General features: G+C 41.4%; 1 protein-coding gene across 1 annotated transcript in view; it reads left to right on the top strand.

The window, feature by feature from the left end:
* LOC306919593 (adenylate cyclase type 3-like) overlaps positions 1 to 17500 on the top strand; it is a gene marked incomplete at both ends in the record, with an annotated part of 58564 nt that overhangs the window by 31029 nt on the left and 10035 nt on the right. Inside the window, 4 exons of the mRNA XM_079532350.1 lie at positions 4467 to 4628; positions 5344 to 5431; positions 15338 to 15454; positions 17365 to 17474. Of these exons, the coding sequence (XP_079388476.1) occupies positions 4467 to 4628; positions 5344 to 5431; positions 15338 to 15454; positions 17365 to 17474 (477 nt within the window). The remainder of the gene's footprint in view (positions 1 to 4466; positions 4629 to 5343; positions 5432 to 15337; positions 15455 to 17364; positions 17475 to 17500) is intronic.

The following is a 17500-nucleotide window of genomic DNA, read 5'->3' on the forward strand; positions in this document are numbered from 1 at the left end:
CTGAGAGGTACTATTCTGGCATGTGGAGGCACTAGGCTCTGTGGGTTGCCTGCTGTCCGGGCCCCTCCTACGTCTCACCAGGTCCACTCCTGTCCATGTCCGGGCCCCTCCTACGTCTCACCAGGTCCACTCCTGTCCATGTCCGGGCCCCTCCTACGTCTCACCAGGTCCACTCCTGTCCATGTCCGGGCCCCTCCTACGTCTCACCAGGTCCACTCCTGCTCTCACCAGGAGTACAGCGAGGACCTGTTGCACCAGACTCCCAGCACCAGGACCTGTGCGTTGCACCAGACTCCCAGCACCAGGACCTGTGCGTTGCACCAGACTCCCAGCACCAGGACCTGTGCGTTGCACCAGACTCCCAGCACCAGACACTTCATTCAGGAGTGGTGGATTCTTGAGCCACAATGGTTCCGCAGGCTCCACCGCTGGGCAACGGTGGTACTGCAGGCTCCGCTTGCGGCTCGAATGGCCCTCCTAAAGGCCTCACCGAAGGTTTTTGGGCTTCCTCCTCACGGAGGACGCAGGCTGGGGCGCTAACCCATACTGCTCCCGGGGTGCCGTCTACATTCCGGCTGTCACCCGTCTCTCCGGTGGTCACCAGACTATACCTGGTTGTCACCAGTCTCTCCGGTGGTCACCAGACTATACCTGGTTGTCACCCGTCTCTCCGGTGGTCACCAGACTATACCTGGTTGTCACCAGTCTCTCCGGTGGTCACCAGACTATACCTGGTTGTCACCAGTCTCTCCGGTGGTCACCAGACTATACCTGGTTGTCACCGTCTCTCCGGTGGTCACATAGACTATACCTGGTTGTCACCCGTCTCTCCGGTGGTCACCAGACTATACCTGGTTGTCACCCGTCTCTCCGGTGGTCACCAGACTATACCTGGTTGTCACCCGTCTCTCCGGTGGTCACCAGACTATACCTGGTTGTCACCAGTCTCTCCGGTGGTCACCAGACTATACCTGGTTGTCACCCGTCTCTCCGGTGGTCACATAGACTATACCTGGTTGTCACCCGTCTCTCCGGTGGTCACCAGACTATACCTGGTTGTCACCGTCTCTCCGGTGGTCACCAGACTATACCTGGTTGTCACCAGTCTCTCCGGTGGTCACCAGACTATACCTGGTTGTCACCGTCTCTCCGGTGGTCACCAGACTATACCTGGTTGTCACCCGTCTCTCCGGTGGTCACCAGACTATACCTGGTTGTCACCAGTCTCTCCGGTGGTCACATAGACTATACCTGGTTGTCACCCGTCTCTCCGGTGGTCACCAGACTATACCTGGTTGTCACCAGTCTCTCCGGTGGTCACCAGACTATACCTGGTTGTCACCGTCTCTCCGGTGGTCACATAGACTATACCTGGTTGTCACCAGTCTCTCCGGTGGTCACCAGACTATACCTGGTTGTCACCCGTCTCTCCGGTGGTCACCAGACTATACCTGGTTGTCACCAGTCTCTCCGGTGGTCACCAGACTATACCTGGTTGTCACCAGTCTCTCCGGTGGTCACCAGACTATACCTGGTTGTCACCCGTCTCTCCGGTGGTCACCAGACTATACCTGGTTGTCACCGTCTCTCCGGTGGTCACCAGACTATACCTGGTTGTCACCCGTCTCTCCGGTGGTCACCAGACTATACCTGGTTGTCACCGTCTCTCCGGTGGTCACCAGACTATACCTGGTTGTCACCGTCTCTCCGGTGGTCACCAGACTATACCTGGTTGTCACCGTCTCTCCGGTGGTCACCAGACTATACCTGGTTGTCACCGTCTCTCCGGTGGTCACCAGACTATACCTGGTTGTCACCAGTCTCTCCGGTGGTCACATAGACTATACCTGGTTGTCACCGTCTCTCCGGTGGTCACATAGACTATACCTGGTTGTCACCAGTCTCTCCGGTGGTCACCAGACTATACCTGGTTGTCACCGTCTCTCCGGTGGTCACATAGACTATACCTGGTTGTCACCAGTCTCTCCGGTGGTCACCAGACTATACCTGGTTGTCACCAGTCTCTCCGGTGGTCACCAGACTATACCTGGTTGTCACCAGTCTCTCCGGTGGTCACATAGACTATACCTGGTTGTCACCCGTCTCTCCGGTGGTCACCAGACTATACCTGGTTGTCACCAGTCTCTCCGGTGGTCACATAGACTATACCTGGTTGTCACCCGTCTCTCCGGTGGTCACCAGACTATACCTGGTTGTCACCCGTCTCTCCGGTGGTCACCAGACTATACCTGGTTGTCACCGTCTCTCCGGTGGTCACCAGACTATACCTGGTTGTCACCCGTCTCTCCGGTGGTCACCAGACTATACCTGGTTGTCACCAGTCTCTCCGGTGGTCACATAGACTATACCTGGTTGTCACCCGTCTCTCCGGTGGTCACCAGACTATACCTGGTTGTCACCAGTCTCTCCGGTGGTCACCAGACTATACCTGGTTGTCACCGTCTCTCCGGTGGTCACATAGACTATACCTGGTTGTCACCAGTCTCTCCGGTGGTCACCAGACTATACCTGGTTGTCACCCGTCTCTCCGGTGGTCACCAGACTATACCTGGTTGTCACCCGTCTCTCCGGTGGTCACCAGACTATACCTGGTTGTCACCAGTCTCTCCGGTGGTCACCAGACTATACCTGGTTGTCACCAGTCTCTCCGGTGGTCACCAGACTATACCTGGTTGTCACCCGTCTCTCCGGTGGTCACCAGACTATACCTGGTTGTCACCGTCTCTCCGGTGGTCACCAGACTATACCTGGTTGTCACCCGTCTCTCCGGTGGTCACCAGACTATACCTGGTTGTCACCCGTCTCTCCGGTGGTCACATAGACTATACCTGGTTGTCACCCGTCTCTCCGGTGGTCACCAGACTATACCTGGTTGTCACCAGTCTCTCCGGTGGTCACCAGACTATACCTGGTTGTCACCGTCTCTCCGGTGGTCACATAGACTATACCTGGTTGTCACCAGTCTCTCCGGTGGTCACATAGACTATACCTGGTTGTCACCCGTCTCTCCGGTGGTCACCAGACTATACCTGGTTGTCACCAGTCTCTCCGGTGGTCACCAGACTATACCTGGTTGTCACCGTCTCTCCGGTGGTCACATAGACTATACCTGGTTGTCACCAGTCTCTCCGGTGGTCACCAGACTATACCTGGTTGTCACCAGTCTCTCCGGTGGTCACATAGACTATACCTGGTTGTCACCCGTCTCTCCGGTGGTCACCAGACTATACCTGGTTGTCACCAGTCTCTCCGGTGGTCACATAGACTATACCTGGTTGTCACCCGTCTCTCCGGTGGTCACCAGACTATACCTGGTTGTCACCAGTCTCTCCGGTGGTCACCAGACTATACCTGGTTGTCACCGTCTCTCCGGTGGTCACCAGACTATACCTGGTTGTCACCGTCTCTCCGGTGGTCACCAGACTATACCTGGTTGTCACCGTCTCTCCGGTGGTCACCAGACTATACCCAGTTGCTAATTTTCATCCGCAGTCCTCACAAAGAAAAAAAAACGGAAAACAGACAGGCAAACAGTGGAATACATTTACATAACATTACATAGGGAACACAGCATAAAAAAATAAATACACCTAAAATAATCATGAATGGTTGCAGCTTTGGTTTTCAAGCAACCATTTTTTTCAGATTGAATTTAAAAGATGGAAATGTAGCACAATCCCTTTAAGGCCATTCCATGCTACACAACCCTGTACTGAGAGGACATTTTGGCCGAATGTTGTTAGCTTACACATGTTTCATGGTATCTACTTTGTATGTATATGATGTATTGCCATGCTTTTTGTTCTTGCTTAATGTAAATCGCTCTGGATTAAGAGCGTCTGCTAAATGCCTAAATTGTAAATTGTAAATCCAAGTGTGTGCGTGGAGTTGTTGTCTTCCCTTGTTCGATGCGATACAGAAAAAGGTCTCTTTAACTTAATTCACTTTGAACACGGAGCGACAGGCTGACTGCTGCTTGTAGGAACACGGAGCGACAGGCTGACTGCTGCTTGTAGGAACACGGAGCGACAGGCTGACTGCTGCTTGTAGGAACACGGAGCGACAGGCTGACTGCTGCTTGTAGGAACACGGAGCGACAGGCTGACTGCTGCTTGTAGGAACACGGAGCGACAGGCTGACTGCTGCTTGTAGGAAGGCCCCCATGTGAAGATCTGTATCCTATATTCATTTCTTTTTTTTTTAAACTTGTTGTTTTAACCAAATAAATACCACTTAGGCCTACTGTACCTTTCACTAATTTACCTGTTTCTCCTTTCCACGTGTCTGTCCTGTACTTAACTTAGGTACTGCCATCAACAGCAGAATCTTCCCCCGTGCGTGTGTGCGTGCGTGCGTGCGTGCGTGCGTGCGTGCATGCGTGCGTGCGACAGATAAATAAAGTTCTGCCGTGTCTCATCATCATGTCCCTCTCTCACCTCTGGCAGCGTGAAGGAGCAGGTCTTCAGCGCGGTGTCGTTGCGCTTCGTGGACCGGCAGCTGGAGAAGCGCTACACCTCTGAGAGGGAGGAGCGGAGCGGGGCGGCCTTCTGCAGCTGCTGCCTGGTTCTGCTGCTCAGCACCGCCATGGAGGTCCTGATAGACCCCATGTGAGTGGTTACACTGTAAACTATTACTGTACCCTAAACCATGGAGGTCCTGATAGACCCCATGTGAGTGGTTACACTGTAAACTATTACTGTACCCTAAACCATGGAGGTCTTGATAGACCCCATGTGAGTGGTTACACTGTAAACTATTACTGTAACCTAAACCATGGAGGTCCTGATAGACCCCATGTGAGTGGTTACACTGTAAACTATTCCTGTACCCTAAACCATGTAGGTCCTGATAGACCCCATGTGAGTGGTTACACTGTAAACTATTACTGTAACCTAAACCATGGAGGTCCTGATAGACCCCATGTGAGTGGTTACACTGTAAACTATTCCTGTACCCTAAACCATGGAGGTCCTGATAGACCCCATGTGAGTGGTTACACTGTAAACTATTCCTGTACCCTAAACCATGGAGGTCCTGATAGACCCCATGTGAGTGGTTACACTGTAAACTATTACTGTAACCTAAACCATGGAGGTCCTGATAGACCCAATGTGAGTGGTTACACTGTAAACTATTACTGTACCCTAAACCTTGGAGGTCTTGATAGACCCCATGTGAGTGTTTATTCTATTGTGACCGTAGGTCGCAGATTACCATGAAAACCTGCCAAACCTATCAGTCCGCCTGTCCACCGTTTCTATATGTTTTAAATGTTTTAAAGGCATATATAGGTTAACTGACAGTTGTTTCTATGTTTAACAGGTTAACAGTGAACTATGTGACTCTGGCCATTGGAGAGGTGTTGCTTCTCATCCTCACTGTCTGCTCCCTGGCTGCAGTCTACCCCAGGGTGAGATGATTACTATATTACTGATTACTATACTGTCTACCCCAGGGTGAGATGATTACTATATTACTGATTACTATACAGTCTACCCCAGGGTGAGATGATTACTATATTACTGATTACTATACTGTCTACCCCAGGGTGAGATGATTACTATATTACTGATTACTATACAGTCTACCCTAGGTTGAGATGATTACTATATTACTGATTACTATACTGTCTACCCCAGGGTGAGATGATTACTATATTACTGATTACTATACTGTCTACCCCAGGGTGAGATGATTACTATATTACTGATTACTATATTACTGATTACTATATTACTGATTACTATACAGTCTACCCTAGGGTGAGATGATTACTATATTACTGATTACTATACTGTCTACCCCAGGGTGAGATGATTACTATATTACTGATTACTATACTGTCTACCCCAGGGTGAGATGATTACTATATTACTGATTACTATACTGTCTACCCCAGGGTGAGATGATTACTATATTACTGATTACTATACAGTCTACCCTAGGGTGAGATGATTACTATATTACTGATTACTATTACTGATTACTATATTACTGATTACTATACTGTCTACCCCAGGGTGAGATGATTACTATATTACTGATTACTATATTACTGATTACTATACTGTCTACCCTAGGGTGAGATGATTACTATATTACTGATTACTATTACTGATTACTATATTACTGATTACTATACTGTCTACCCTAGGGTGAGATGATTACTATATTACTGATTACTATACTGTCTACCCCAGGGTGAGATGATTACTATATTACTGATTACTATACTGTCTACCCTAGGGTGAGATGATTACTATATTACTGATTACTATATTACTGATTACTATACTGTCTACCCTAGGGTGAGATGATTACTAGATTACTGATTACTATATTACTGATTACTATACTGTCTACCCCAGGGTGAGATGATTACTATATTACTGATTACTATATTACTGATTACTATACTGTCTACCCCAGGGTGAGATGATTACTATATTACTGATTACTATATTACTGATTACTATACTGTCTACCCCAGGGTGAGATGATTACTATATTACTGATTACTATACTGTCTACCCTAGGTTGAGATGATTACTATATTACTGATTACTATATTACTGATTACTATACTGTCTACCCCAGGGTGAGATGATTACTATATTACTGATTACTATACTGTCTACCCTAGGGTGAGATGATTACTATATTACTGATTACTATTACTGATTACTATACTGTCTACCCCAGGGTGAGATGATTACTATATTACTGATTACTATATTACTGATTACTATACTGTCTACCCCAGGGTGAGATGATTACTATATTACTGATTACTATACTGTCTACCCTAGGGTGAGATGATTACTATATTACTGATTACTATACTGTCTACCCTAGGTTGAGATGATTACTATATTACTGATTACTATATTACTGATTACTATACTGTCTACCCCAGGGTGAGATGATTACTATATTACTGATTACTATACTGTCTACCCTAGGGTGAGATGATTACTATATTACTGATTACTATTACTGATTACTATACTGTCTACCCCAGGGTGAGATGATTACTATATTACTGATTACTATATTACTGATTACTATACTGTCTACCCTAGGGTGAGATGATTACTATATTACTGATTACTATACTGTCTACCCTAGGTTGAGATGATTACTATATTACTGATTACTATATTACTGATTACTATACTGTCTACCCCAGGGTGAGATGATTACTATATTACTGATTACTATACTGTCTACCCTAGGGTGAGATGATTACTATATTACTGATTACTATTACTGATTACTATACTGTCTACCCCAGGGTGAGATGATTACTATATTACTGATTACTATACAGTCTACCCTAGGGTGAGATGATTACTATATTACTGATTACTATACTGTCTACCCTAGGGTGAGATGATTACTATATTACTGATTACTATACTGTCTACCCTAGGGTGAGATGATTACTATATTACTGATTACTATACTGTCTACCCTAGGGTGAGATGATTACTATATTACTGATTACTATATTACTGATTACTATACTGTCTACCCCAGGGTGAGATGATTACTATATTACTGATTACTATTACTGATTACTATACTGTCTACCCTAGGGTGAGATGATTACTATATTACTGATTACTATACTGTCTACCCTAGGGTGAGATGATTACTATATTACTGATTACTATACTGTCTACCCTAGGGTGAGATGATTACTATATTACTGATTACTATACTGTCTACCCTAGGGTGAGATGATTACTATATTACTGATTACTATACTGTCTACCCTAGGGTGAGATGATTACTATATTACTGATTACTATATTACTGATTACTATACTGTCTACCCCAGGGTGAGATGATTACTATATTACTGATTACTATACTGTCTACCCTAGGGTGAGATGATTACTATATTACTGATTACTATACTGTCTACCCTAGGGTGAGATGATTACTATATTACTGATTACTATACTGTCTACCCTAGGGTGAGATGATTACTATATTACTGATTACTATATTACTGATTACTATACTGTCTACCCCAGGGTGAGATGATTACTATATTACTGATTACTATACTGTCTACCCTAGGGTGAGATGATTACTATATTACTGATTACTATATTACTGATTACTATACTGTCTACCCCAGGGTGAGATGATTACTATATTACTGATTACTATACTGTCTACCCTAGGGTGAGATGATTACTATATTACTGATTACTATACTGTCTACCCTAGGGTGAGATGATTACTATATTACTGATTACTATACTGTCTACCCTAGGGTGAGATGATTACTATATTACTGATTACTATATTACTGATTACTATACTGTCTACCCCAGGGTGAGATGATTACTATATTACTGATTACTATACTGTCTACCCTAGGGTGAGATGATTACTATATTACTGATTACTATATTACTGATTACTATATTACTGATTACTATATTACTGATTACTATACTGTCTACCCCAGGGTGAGATGATTACTATATTACTGATTACTATACTGTCTACCCTAGGGTGAGATGATTACTATATTACTGATTACTATTACTGATTACTATACTGTCTACCCCAGGGTGAGATGATTACTATATTACTGATTACTATATTACTGATTACTATACTGTCTACCCTAGGGTGAGATGATTACTATATTACTGATTACTATACTGTCTACCCTAGGTTGAGATGATTACTATATTACTGATTACTATATTACTGATTACTATACTGTCTACCCCAGGGTGAGATGATTACTATATTACTGATTACTATACTGTCTACCCTAGGGTGAGATGATTACTATATTACTGATTACTATTACTGATTACTATACTGTCTACCCCAGGGTGAGATGATTACTATATTACTGATTACTATACAGTCTACCCTAGGGTGAGATGATTACTATATTACTGATTACTATACTGTCTACCCTAGGGTGAGATGATTACTATATTACTGATTACTATACTGTCTACCCTAGGGTGAGATGATTACTATATTACTGATTACTATACTGTCTACCCTAGGGTGAGATGATTACTATATTACTGATTACTATATTACTGATTACTATACTGTCTACCCCAGGGTGAGATGATTACTATATTACTGATTACTATTACTGATTACTATACTGTCTACCCTAGGGTGAGATGATTACTATATTACTGATTACTATACTGTCTACCCTAGGGTGAGATGATTACTATATTACTGATTACTATACTGTCTACCCTAGGGTGAGATGATTACTATATTACTGATTACTATACTGTCTACCCTAGGGTGAGATGATTACTATATTACTGATTACTATACTGTCTACCCTAGGGTGAGATGATTACTATATTACTGATTACTATATTACTGATTACTATACTGTCTACCCCAGGGTGAGATGATTACTATATTACTGATTACTATACTGTCTACCCTAGGGTGAGATGATTACTATATTACTGATTACTATACTGTCTACCCTAGGGTGAGATGATTACTATAATACTGATTACTATACTGTCTACCCTAGGGTGAGATGATTACTATATTACTGATTACTATATTACTGATTACTATACTGTCTACCCCAGGGTGAGATGATTACTATATTACTGATTACTATACTGTCTACCCTAGGGTGAGATGATTACTATATTACTGATTACTATATTACTGATTACTATACTGTCTACCCCAGGGTGAGATGATTACTATATTACTGATTACTATACTGTCTACCCTAGGGTGAGATGATTACTATATTACTGATTACTATACTGTCTACCCTAGGGTGAGATGATTACTATATTACTGATTACTATACTGTCTACCCTAGGGTGAGATGATTACTATATTACTGATTACTATATTACTGATTACTATACTGTCTACCCCAGGGTGAGATGATTACTATATTACTGATTACTATACTGTCTACCCTAGGGTGAGATGATTACTATATTACTGATTACTATATTACTGATTACTATATTACTGATTACTATATTACTGATTACTATATTACTGATTACTATACTGTCTACCCTAGGGTGAGATGATTACTATATTACTGATTACTATATTACTGATTACTATATTACTGATTACTATACTGTCTACCCTAGGGTGAGATGATTACTATATTACTGATTACTATATTACTGATTACTATATTACTGATTACTATACTGTCTACCCTAGGGTGAGATGATTACTATATTACTGATTACTATATTACTGATTACTATATTACTGATTACTATATTACTGATTACTATATTACTGATTACTATACTGTCTACCCTAGGGTAAGATGATTACTATATTACTGATTACTATATTACTGATTACTATATTACTGATTACTATACTGTCTACCCTAGGGTGAGATGATTACTATATTACTGATTACTATACTGTCTACCCCAGGGTGAGATGATTACTATATTACTGATTACTATACTGTCTACCCTAGGGTGAGATGATTACTATATTACTGATTACTATATTACTGATTACTATACTGTCTACCCCAGGGTGAGATGATTACTATATTACTGATTACTATATTACTGATTACTATACTGTCTACCCCAGGGTGAGATGATTACTATATTACTGATTACTATATTACTGATTACTATACTGTCTACCCTAGGGTGAGATGATTACTATATTACTGATTACTATATTACTGATTACTATATTACTGATTACTATACTGTCTACCCTAGGGTGAGATGATTACTATATTACTGATTACTATATTACTGATTACTATATTACTGATTACTATATTACTGATTACTATATTACTGATTACTATATTACTGATTACTATATTACTGATTACTATACTGTCTACCCTAGGGTGAGATGATTACTATATTACTGATTACTATATTACTGATTACTATATTACTGATTACTATACTGTCTACCCTAGGGTGAGATGATTACTATATTACTGATTACTATACTGTCTACCCCAGGGTGAGATGATTACTATATTACTGATTACTATACTGTCTACCCCAGGGTGAGATGATTACTATATTACTGATTACTATACTGTCTACCCCAGGGTGAGATGATTACTATATTACTGATTACTATATTACTGATTACTATATTACTGATTACTATATTACTGATTACTATACTGTCTACCCCAGGGTGAGATGATTACTATATTACTGATTACTATACAGTCTACCCTAGGGTGAGATGATTACTATATTACTGATTACTATATTACTGATTACTATACTGTCTACCCCAGGGTGAGATGATTACTATATTACTGATTACTATACTGTCTACCCCAGGGTGAGATGATTACTATATTACTGATTACTATATTACTGATTACTATACTGTCTACCCCAGGGTGAGATGATTACTATATTACTGATTACTATATTACTGATTACTATACTGTCTACCCTAGGGTGAGATGATTACTATATTACTGATTACTATATTACTGATTACTATACTGTCTACCCTAGGGTGAGATGATTACTATATTACTGATTACTATACTGTCTACCCTAGGGTGAGATGATTACTATATTACTGATTACTATATTACTGATTACTATACTGTCTACCCTAGGGTGAGATGATTACTATATTACTGATTACTATACTGTCTACCCCAGGGTGAGATGATTACTATATTACTGATTACTATACAGTCTACCCCAGGGTGAGATGATTACTATATTACTGATTACTATATTACTGATTACTATACTGTCTACCCCAGGGTGAGATGATTACTATATTACTGATTACTATACAGTCTACCCCAGGGTGAGATGATTACTATATTACTGATTACTATACTGTCTACCCTAGGGTGAGATGATTACTATATTACTGATTACTATACTGTCTACCCTAGGGTGAGATGATTACTATATTACTGATTACTATACTGTCTACCCTAGGGTGAGATGATTACTATATTACTGATTACTATATTACTGATTACTATACAGTCTACCCCAGGGTGAGATGATTACTATATTACTGATTACTATACAGTCTACCCCAGGGTGAGATGATTACTATATTACTGATTACTATACTGTCTACCCCAGGGTGAGATGATTACTATATTACTGATTACTATACTGTCTACCCTAGGGTGAGATGATTACTATATTACTGATTACTATACTGTCTACCCTAGGGTGAGATGATTACTATATTACTGATTACTATATTACTGATTACTATATTACTGATTACTATACAGTCTACCCCAGGGTGAGATGATTACTATATTATTGATTACTATACAGTCTACCCTAGGGTGAGATGATTACTATATTACTGATTACTATACAGTCTACCCCAGGGTGAGATGATTACTATATTACTGATTACTATACAGTCTACCCTAGGGTGAGATGATTACTATATTACTGATTACTATATTACTGATTACTATACAGTCTACCCCAGGGTGAGATGATTACTATATTACTGATTACTATACAGTCTACCCCAGGGTGAGATGATTACTATATTACTGATTACTATATTACTGATTACTATACTGTCTACCCCAGGGTGAGATGATTACTATATTACTGATTACTATACAGTCTACCCTAGGGTGAGATGATTACTATATTACTGATTACTATACAGTCTACCCTAGGGTGAGATGATTACTATATTACTGATTACTATACTGTCTACCCTAGGGTGAGATGATTACTATATTACTGATTACTATATTACTGATTACTATACAGTCTACCCCAGGGTGAGATGATTACTATATTACTGATTACTATACTGTCTACCCTAGGGTGAGATGATTACTATATTACTGATTACTATATTACTGATTACTATACAGTCTACCCTAGGGTGAGATGATTACTATATTACTGATTACTATACTGTCTACCCTAGGGTGAGATGATTACTATATTACTGATTACTATATTACTGATTACTATACTGTCTACCCCAGGGTGAGATGATTACTATATTACTGATTACTATACTGTCTACCCCAGGGTGAGATGATTACTATATTACTGATTACTATACTGTCTACCCTAGGGTGAGATGATTACTATATTACTGATTACTATACTGTCTACCCTAGGGTGAGATGATTACTATATTACTGATTACTATACTGTCTACCCTAGGGTGAGATGATTACTATATTACTGATTACTATATTACTGATTACTATATTACTGATTACTATACAGTCTACCCCAGGGTGAGATGATTACTATATTATTGATTACTATACAGTCTACCCTAGGGTGAGATGATTACTATATTACTGATTACTATACAGTCTACCCTAGGGTGAGATGATTACTATATTACTGATTACTATACAGTCTACCCCAGGGTGAGATGATTACTATATTACTGATTACTATACTGTCTACCCCAGGGTGAGATGATTACTATATTACTGATTACTATTACTGATTACTATATTACTGATTACTATACTGTCTACCCCAGGGTGAGATGATTACTATATTACTGATTACTATACAGTCTACCCTAGGGTGAGATGATTACTATATTACTGATTACTATACTGTCTACCCTAGGGTGAGATGATTACTATATTACTGATTACTATATTACTGATTACTATACAGTCTACCCTAGGGTGAGATGATTACTATATTACTGATTACTATACAGTCTACCCTAGGGTGAGATGATTACTATATTACTGATTACTATACTGTCTACCCTAGGGTGAGATGATTACTATACTGTCTACCCCAGGGTGAGATGATTACTATATTACTGATTACTATATTACTGATTACTATACAGTCTACCCCAGGGTGAGATGATTACTATATTACTGATTACTATACTGTCTACCCCAGGGTGAGATGATTACTATATTACTGATTACTATACTGTCTACCCCAGGGTGAGATGATTACTATATTACTGATTACTATACTGTCTACCCCAGGGTGAGATGATTACTATATTACTGATTACTATACTGTCTACCCCAGGGTGAGATGATTACTATATTACTGATTACTATACTGTCTACCCCAGGGTGAGATGATTACTATATTACTGATTACTATACTGTCTACCCTAGGGTGAGATGATTACTATATTACTGATTACTATATTACTGATTACTATACTGTCTACCCCAGGGTGAGATGATTACTATATTACTGATTACTATACTGTCTACCCTAGGGTGAGATGATTACTATATTACTGATTACTATATTACTGATTACTATATTACTGATTACTATATTACTGATTACTATATTACTGATTACTATATTACTGATTACTATACTGTCTACCCCAGGGTGAGATGATTACTATATTACTGATTACTATACTGTCTACCCTAGGGTGAGATGATTACTATATTACTGATTACTATATTACTGATTACTATATTACTGATTACTATATTACTGATTACTATATTACTGATTACTATACTGTCTACCCCAGGGTGAGATGATTACTATATTACTGATTACTATACAGTCTACCCCAGGGTGAGATGATTACTATATTACTGATTACTATATTGTGTTGCATGCTCTGAATGAAGAAATAACCCTAATACCACATGTCATGTTAACCATGTTTATTATACCATATTATACCATATGTCATGTTAACCATGTTTATTAAAACGGTTTTAGAACAACACAGATTGCTCCAACACCTTCCTCTTTCCACTGCTGATCATGTCCAGCGCATGCATAAATAATGAAGCAATATCGGCAAGTTAGCTGATGAGCGACGGGGTGTTTAAAAAAAGAAAGTTTGACACATGCTGCATAGACGCGTCTCCATGGGAACCAATGTCGCGTAACGATTTTGACAACTATACGGCGATTGCGTCACAGCTCCCGTACTTCCGCCTAGCGGAGCCGTCCTGAAAACAGTCGTTGCTTAAAGTCCCTATTAAATACCAGCCGCTCCTCCAGACTATCACAGAGCTACGCAGCCTAGTAGGACATGTACACACTGTAGGTTGGTTGTAAGAGGCTTCCAACAACTTGGAATACCAAAAAAAGCAGCTAAACTGCTTGCAAAATTCTGTGCAATCTCTTCTACTATCGTTCGCCCAAAAGATCTTGTAAATATTTGTTTCCTTGTGTGTGTGTGTGTGTGTGTGTGTGTGTGTGTGTGTGTGTGTGTGTGTGTGTGTGTGTGTGTGTGTGTGTGTGTGTGTGTGTGTGTGTGTGTGTGTGTGTGTGTGCGCGTGCGTGCGTGCGTCTCCATGTAACAGAGATTCTCCAGGAGGCTGGCGTCTTTCTCCATGTGGATCGATCAGACACGCTGGGCCAGGAACACATGGGCCGCGGCGGCCATCTTTGTTCTCACCATGGCCCAGATCGCTGACATGGTGAGTGTGTGTATGCGTGTGTGCACGTGCGTACCTGCGTGCGTGCGTGTGTGTGTGTGTGTGTGTGTGTGTTTCCACCTTGTCATTGATGTCTTTCATGTGTGACTATAGCAGTTCCCTGTGGGGTCCATTAGTAGAGTGCTTTAGTTGTCTGTGTCACTGCCTGTGGGCTCATTAGTCAGGCCCTACGGGGACAGCCTGTTCCACACACACACCACTGCCTTAGCGGAGCCTGGCCGGAATAGAAGCTATTGATACACCCAGTTTATTTTTTACACATTTATTTAGCACTGTTAATGCAAAAACTGTTAGTCACAAGATCTTGTTAATGTTTTTAATTGGTTGAATATTTATAAAACCCACAGACACAGCTAAGCTCACAAATTCACAACTTTGACTTGTAGATCTGCTACTTTCTTGTAAGTCTTGTTAGTTTAATTAGCACTGGACACATGTCTTCTAAATCTAGTCCACCAGGCCTGCAGTAGGCTATGCACTGGACACATCACGCCTCTGATGTTTATAACAAACCAAACCGTTTGAAAATCGGTTGAAAATTGAGCAAGTTATGGTCATTTAAGAGTACATGCCCCAATGTTATGTGGCCCGAGGTAAGATGGCCGCCACGTAACGACGTCGCTCTCCATTGGCCAACAGCGCGGGTGAGCTATCTAGAGTTTATATATATCTATGGTTGTAACCTGCCACGGCTTAGTTTTAACCTGCCACGCATGTCTGTAGCCACAGCTTAGTTTTAACCTGCCACGCATGTCTGTAGCCACGGGTTAGTTGTAACCTGCCACGCATGTCGGTAGCCACGGGTTAGTTGTAACCTGCCACACATGTCGGGCGCCACGGGTTAGTTGTAACCTGCCACGCATGTCGTGCGCGGTGTTGTCGGACTAATGTGGGCCTGTTACGGTATGCGTTCACAGAGGAAACGACGCAAAGACGCGTTGTGAGTTGATTTACGACTATGTATGTCATACATGGGCAACTGGCGGCCCGGGGGCCACATGCGGCCCCCACAATCACTTAATCTGGCCCTCAGGTTAATATCTGAATATTGATATATTATTATTATTATTGATTTCAGCTGATGTAAACATGACCCGCTTTAATGACTTCAGTCTATTATTAAAGGAGCATTCAGTGATTTGGGTGATTTGGAAAACCACCCAGTCCGCCCCGGTAACAAAATGTGCACATGCACGCTCTACAGTGGGGGGAAGTGCAACAGGCCAACAGCATGTGCACCAAGGGCCGCCCCCAGTCGATCATGATTGGAGGAAGGCCCCTCTCATCCTGATTGGATGAAGGCTTTGCCACCCGCCACCAAAACTGAAACTAGGGTTTTTTGACCCCAGGGGCTCACTGGGGACAGGGAGGAACTCCTTATATGGTCAGCACACTCTATAGTAGGGAGGATTATCCAGAAAAAAAGAAAAAATAAGTGATATTTGAATTAAGTAAAATCACTGAATATACCTTTAATAATGACGACTAGTATTAAAATGTTATCGTCTGTTTGATGTCCAACGTATTTGTATTTAGTTCATAAACTTGACATAACTATGAATAAATGCATTTGAAATGAAATTCCAATTCAAATATAGCAAAAGAATTCCGCGTGTGCAGTGCGACGCGTTTTGAGCTTATAGATCAGCTATTTTTACTACAAGTGTGTGTGTGTGTGTGTGTGTGTGTGTGTGTGTGTGTGTGTGTGTGTGTGTGTGTGTGTGTGTGTGTGTGTGTGTGTGTGTGTGTGTGTGTGTGTGTGTGTGTGTGTGTAGTGGCCCTTGCCATGGTCAAAGTTGCCCGTCCCTGATGTATGTCTAACCAACATATGCACCCTGTACATTCCCACAACCCCACATGGATGTCTTTGTGACGACGTGACGTCCACACAGCTGAGCTGTGTCCCACTGCCGTTCCGTCTCCACAACGCCAGCTCTGAGGCGGCGCCACCGGAGTCTCTGCAGAGAGACGGAGGCTGCGCCTGGAACCCCAAACATTACAGGTGTGTTTGTGTATGTGTATGTGTGT

This window comes from Electrona antarctica (assembly GCF_951216825.1).
Source record: "Electrona antarctica genome assembly, contig: scaffold_265, whole genome shotgun sequence".
Taxonomy (NCBI): Eukaryota; Metazoa; Chordata; class Actinopteri; order Myctophiformes; family Myctophidae; genus Electrona; species Electrona antarctica.